At 37.2% G+C, this 6,685-nt stretch overlaps 1 protein-coding gene across 1 annotated transcript; it reads right to left on the reverse strand.

The window, feature by feature from the left end:
* Positions 1 to 1,157: 1,157 nt before the first annotated feature.
* On the reverse strand, positions 1,158 to 6,679 carry Fam8a1 (family with sequence similarity 8 member A1). Its single transcript, XM_010623086.2, has 5 exons — positions 6,673 to 6,679; positions 5,514 to 5,634; positions 3,631 to 3,754; positions 2,996 to 3,135; positions 1,158 to 1,426 (listed from the first exon to the last, which is right to left on the reverse strand). The coding sequence occupies exons 2-5, from the start codon at positions 5,594 to 5,596 to the stop codon at positions 1,282 to 1,284; spliced, it is 492 nt and encodes a 163-aa protein (XP_010621388.2). The 5' UTR covers positions 5,597 to 5,634; positions 6,673 to 6,679; the 3' UTR covers positions 1,158 to 1,281.
* Between the last annotated feature and the right edge of the window lie 6 nt (positions 6,680 to 6,685).

The raw sequence follows: 6,685 nt of genomic DNA on the forward strand, positions 1-6,685 counted from the left end.
ATATATATATATATACACACATACATACACACACACACACACACACACACACACACACAATCTCAGGGCTAACTACAACATACAACAAAAGCACCTCCTGCCCGACCAGTATTGCTTCAGTAGTATAAAGTAAAATGGCAATTCACAAAGTATTTTTTTGCTTAATCTTTTCTCCAGAACTTCATCTCTTACAGACCCAAAATGATCCTAAAGAAGCTAGAATAATGTGTGGAAAAGGTATTGTCCAACTATTTGGAGAGAACAGTCCATAATGGGAAAATTGCTAATATTTTACAGGCTACTAGTATTTAGTTATTCATGAAATACATCTTCAGCTCTTGATGTTTCGAGGCACATTAACTATATAAAATATAAAAGGAAATTAACAACTATGTGAGTATATTATATATAAATAGAAGTCACCCATATTTCCAACACTGAAAAGCACTAACACTTCATGCTGCACATGATGTTTTTATAGTAATTACACAATGGTTTGAATGGAAACAAGTCTTTTTCCACATATTTATAGTTTGATTTTAGAGTATTAAAAATTCCCCATTATAAGCAATCACTAATTTAATTTCTTTAAAAAAATTTTCAGTGATAATATAGCAACAGGACAATAGTTTTTCATTATTTTGGAAAACTTGCCCAAAATGTGTACTTAAGCGTTAGGAGTAGTGGTAAAGTTACACCCTTACTGCAGACACCTGCAGTGCACATGGGACGGTTCAGGGGAAAAGGGGTGCTAAGCCTGTCTGCCTTGCCCCATTTTCTTGTGGCTAACTCCACCTCCTGGGATGGGAGACGTAGGGATTACCCAGTCTTGTGTTCTTGTTCCCTCCTACAAAAAACAGTTTCCCCTTCTGGGGGTAATTGTGTGTTTACAAAACACAACTCAACATTTTCCATCATTTTGGGATAAACCAAAATAAAGTTTTAAAGTTTCAATTGGAGATTTCAAAGCAGAAAATGCTTTCAACAAAATCCAATGCCTTAGATCTAAAGAAAGTATATGCTGTCTGTTTATTAGAAAATCATTTTCCTCCTTTTTGATGTAAGAATTTTTTAACACTTGAATTTAACAGGTTTTTCTTCTGGAAAAGTTCTTTGGCATTCAGGTAAAATCAATACTTTCAGAATGGTCACCTGCATCACATTGGAGTGATTGCTTTAATTTCTAAATCATTGGTTAATATAACCCAGGGATACTGATGGCCTTGATACATTATTAGTTTTGTCTTATTCCAGAGTATGGGATTCAGTATTTTAGAGGCATCATCTGACCCCATTTCTCTTTACAACAATGGTTCCTGCTACAATGTCATAGGCTGTTCGATTATGCTGAAAAAATAGCAATGTGATGAAAGCAGGGAAAAAAGAGGCAATAGAAAAATTCTTGATCAAAGCTCGTATGGTGGACCTAAAAAAATCAGAAGTATCAAGTAAGTTGTACATCAGCCATATAATAATTGTATCCTATCAAATTCAAGTATGTATTTAAAATGTATTCAAAGTATAGTGGAGAATTTTAACCTTATATAAGTCATGTGACACCACCATGATTAGAACACCTGGGCTATTTCTAAAAACTGCATTAATATAGAACACTTTAGAACTTTCATATGAAAAGTGCTAATAAATATCTCAGAATATGAATTAAGGGCTTACAATATTTTCATATTTTGCTAGAAAAAAAGAGTAATCAGTCACCTTGCTTAACTTTTCCATAGTCACCTTATTACCATGTATTCCCAGTATTTTCTAAACTGTGTATAATTACTGTAGTCTTCCTGTGTATATTTACTTATGTGAAGCACTAGTATTTTAAATTACAATTTTCATCAGCTGTTTCCTTTTGTGGACCCAGTAATTAAAAGAAGCCCCTACTCCTTTAAAGCTTTCAGTAGGTAAGAAGGGAGAATTATCCTATAGAACCTATCCTGGATTTCTGTCTTACTGCACTAAAAGGTGACCAAAGAATGCAGTGGCTAAGAGTGTGGGCTCAGAATCCAGGCTGCAAACACATCTTTTAATTACTGCAAAAAGGGAATGACAGTATCTTTAAACTATTAAGATTAAATTAGTTAATACATACACAGTTATGAACAGTGCCCAGTATATGAGAAGTGTTCAAAAAACATCAGACATTAAAAAACAAAACAAAAATAGGCATTATTGCCTTTTTAATTAGCCAGGGTTATAATCACAAAAGCTTAAGTAAATTTTTGAGTATGTTAGTAAAATCAAGCCACCTTCTAGTCACCTGTTCCTATTCCCTTATGAAACAGTCCCTCTGAATCACCTGGCAACAATTTCAGCCAGACTGTGTTGAACTCAACTGGTCATCACCCACTCAGTCCCCCAACTTCCACTACTTGCAGGTATGTGCTACCCCAGATATGGATGGCAACAGCTAGTGGGACTGGAGGGATCGCAGGCCCTGCCTGTTACAAGCAGGAGCTGGATGCATCTGTGTACACAGCTGTCACACTCATTGCCTGTGCAAGTAACAATGGCTATTACCAGATGGTGGTTCAATGCAGAGCTGGAGCTGAGCCAGGCATGGAGCACTGATTGAGCATTAATACCCAAATCATCCTCTCACTACTGTGAATTATATATATTGAAACCATTAAAAGACAAAGGCTTATAAACTTAGCAAATGTCAGCCTATCTAATAATGGTATATGCCACAAAAAAATTACCAATATTCTATAAGCAGTATATCATGACAAGACAATGAATAGTCCTGTATTACTTAACAGTGGGACAGACACAACTGAGAAATCCATCATTAGGTGATTTTGTCACTGTACAAAAAATCAGTACTACACTAAGATGCTTCTGAAGTCATTAGGCAACATACTAGTGGCACCTTGGCTCTGCATGTGGTCCATCACTGACCAAAGTAACTAGTGTGAGACTGTACCAAAATATATTATACTCTGATAGGTGCATAACAGATTAAGAAGAGGAGACAAGGACTTACGTTGTAATGCTAACATTTGAGGAAGGAATCACTAAAACCCGACTTGGAGCAATAAGCACCGATGTATCACAGGTCACAACTCGAAGCCCCAGCAGGAACTTCCCTGGAGTCGCGCCATCTGTTCCCCAAATGCAAATTATCTAAGGAAAGAAGGAGAACTTAAAAACAATTTGCCAGCTTAACTACACCAATTAAGTTTTCATGCCATATTATTTTCATGTTTAAAAATTTTAAATGAAAGAATGCCATCGTTAACCACAATGCATTTCTACAGTGTCTTGATGTATTTAATACCACAAGATGTGCACTATGTAACGTTTCTCCATGGCCCATTGTATTTTTAAAAGTTGTTTCTAAGGATAAATACATTCAAGTTCCACAATAAACCTACATAATCTGAGTAGATTATGGACCATTATTTGAATAGAATTTTTTTCCAAGACTGAGAAACATTACAAAGAAATTACAGAAAAGTGTTTTTAAATTTATAAAACAATATGTCAAAGAATAATGAGAAAAACAGAGAAGCCAGAAAGCCACTTGAAAAAATACATGAACAACTATAAATTTTCATTGTTTTGGCTGATAATCTAAAATTAGGTTAAAAATTAACTTTGCTGCAATCGGTAGCTTACCTCATAGAAACAAACTAATAGTCTGTATATAAGCGCCACAACCATCATTTTCTGCAAGTCTTCCATTGATGTGTCTTCATCGATTTCTTCTATTATGTAATGCATAGCAAATTTAGAGATGTCCCTACACAAAATAATTAGTTTGGTGTTGTAAAGAATTATTCAAACAACTGCAGTCTTTTTTTTTTTTTGCTAGTGTACTCACAGATTTTAATTCAAAGTCTAAGCTAATGTTTAGGTTCCCAACCATCTAACTGCACAAAATGTTCATTAGCTAATTGGACTATGCAAAAAACTGATTAAAAAAATGCACGCTTATCCCTTGGGCTGAGGGTACAGCCCAGTGGTACAAAGCTTGTCTGGACTGCACAAGGCCCTGGGTCAGATCCTCACTAATGCAAAAACCAAACCAAACCAAACCAAACTTCAAATAAGCAGCAGTGTCACGAGGAGACTAGCCCTGGGGACATGTGACTGAATTAAAAATATACCTGTTTTCACCAGACTAGCAAGAAACAGAATAAGTAATAATGATAAATTACAATGGGAACTTTAATGATAAAAAGAACATAGAGCACTATGGAAACATATCTGTTAGCCTTGTGAAGGTTCCCAGAAATGACATTTAAGCTAAGAGCTGAGGGATGGAGAAAAGTTGGCCAGACTAAGAAGGGAGAAGAAAGTTCCAGAGAGAAGGAACAGCAGCAGAGAAAGCCGTGGATTAAAAGATAAAACAGGAGACTGAGTTACCACTTGGAAGACTTTGGCTATAAGAAGGAGACAGGTAAGTGGACTAGGGAGAAGCAATGAGCAGAAAAAAAGTCACAGGGAGGAAGAAATGGTCTGGGTTGAAAGGTACTCAGGAGACTGAACATAATGGTACTTGATAAGGATGTGTCAGGAGTAGGAGGGAGAGGATGGAAGAGATCACAGTAATACTCAGGGCCCTCAAATTTGACTACAGGTTTGCACCTTTTAAAGTTCTGGGCTTCATTTATCATAACTCAAATTCCAATCTCAATAAAACGGAGGTATTACTTTCTACTTCATAGTGGTACTAAGAGGTAAGTTCGATGCTTTACACACAAAATGCTTAGCAAGTTATTGCAGTTATGGTTATTATTAACCTGAAAAGACTACTGAAGTAAATGTCTCAACAGTTAACTCGGGACTTGCCTGATAACATAAGCAACCCCATTTGGAAATGACACTAGTTGCATTTTTTTTCCCCTCCATACCAGGAATTGGACCTAAACTTCTGCACTGAGCTATATCCCGTCCTTTGGGGGGGGGGGAATTGGAAAGGGTCTCACTAAATCAGTAAAGTGCTCAGGTTGGCTTGAATTTGCTATCTGCCTAGGTTCCCAGAAGGCTGGGATTATAGGTTTGGGCCACCATGCTCCTGGCTCACCAGTTGATTAGTAACAGCTGACTTACCACATGCTCTTTATGCCTTTGTTTTTAGATACTCCACAGGACAAGAAGAGGAAAATTAGTTCCTGGCCTAAGACAATGGTTGAATAAAAACAAACCAGTTTTGGAGGGTCTTTTTATCTACTTTTATTTAATTTTATTTTTTGGTACCAGGGATTGAACCTCAGGACTTTGTGCTTTTGGGGCAGGTGCACTGAGCTAAATCCCCAGCCCTTTTTACCTACTTTTAATAGATGAATCTCCCACAGATCTAGAAGAATTTAAGAGAGTTTTTCTTCTTTGTAGTTATTTCTTAATACCAACAACAAAGAAAAGATTAATCTGACAAAGCTCTGATAAAGAAATTGTGATACTGGCACACCTATTATCCATAAGGTCATTTGCAGGCATGAATAGAACGTTAACAGAACAAGATCTCTGAAACCTTTCTGCCAATGTCTTCAACTTACTTTATTCCACTCAGATGCATAATGCTTAAGACAATGGTTGCTTTTATAAAGAAGAGAATAAAGAAATCCACCATCTCTGCCATAAATCTGTGGGCCAAGGATGGAATAACATATTCTCTGCCTGCAAGTTAAAAAGAAAAAAGGAAAACTAATTATTCCACATAGTCCCAGAAAAAAAGTCAGGCAATGAATGGGAAATAAATGCTAAGTTAAGGAACTTGATATTAAAAAAAAAAAAAAGTGACCTTGCAGGAATTATTGGTATTGATTCCATCATGGTACATGTTACTAACATACAGCAACACTACTATTTAGTAACAATTTAAAATTTGCTTTCACCACTTCAGTGTTTACAAATTGATACCATAGATAAATTTGAATAGGGTAAAATACATTTTAATTAAAGACTCATGAGAATCTGGGTAAACACATCCAGGTGACATTTTTTTTTTTTTTTTTGGTAAACATCAAAAGTACAGTTTGTATATCCCTGTACATCATACCCCCAAATTCATTTCTTTTACTTTCTCTAAAATAAACTCACTGAGTACCAATCTGTCACACTCAACTTGGAGTACGATCATATTGAGGCATCACCTCATCTTTGCCATATATAAATATATCTGTGGCTGTATAAGAAGTCTAATCAGAAGGCTGAATACTGAGCTAAAATGTGTAACCAAAATATTCTCGTTCCCACACAGAGGTGAACGAATGATAACCAAGATCAGTAAGCCAGGCCCAGCCAAAGCTTGATTATTCCATTTGCATGCATTTATATCCGTTCAGGTCCACTTGGCCCTAAGCAGCCAAAGTCCCGATTATGTTTGCCACCGGCGAGTCTGGCTTTGGTTCTCTCCAGGGGCTGGAGATCAAGGTAATAGCATGTTTTTAGGAGCAAAGGTTTTTTTTGTGGTTGTTTGTTTTTTGTACATTTGAGGCTTGACTCTCGAGTAAGGGAATCCTTTCGCAGCGGCAAGTCTAATGCGAGAAGAAATCGCACTGTTTCGCCATACGTCTTGGGAATTTAAATCCTGGGCGAGCGACAGCTGAAGCACGCGGAGAGGCACTAGCCCGAGTGCAGCGCTCAAACGCCGCGCCAGCTTTACCCCGCGGGCGGCAACACGCAGACCTTCCGCGAGCTCGACCCCGCACTCACCTGCCTGCCGCTC

The sequence above is a fragment of the Fukomys damarensis genome, unplaced genomic scaffold (genome assembly GCF_012274545.1).
Source record: "Fukomys damarensis isolate Sample0158 unplaced genomic scaffold, DMR_v1.0_HiC HiC_scaffold_10, whole genome shotgun sequence".
Classification (NCBI taxonomy): Eukaryota; Metazoa; Chordata; class Mammalia; order Rodentia; family Bathyergidae; genus Fukomys; species Fukomys damarensis.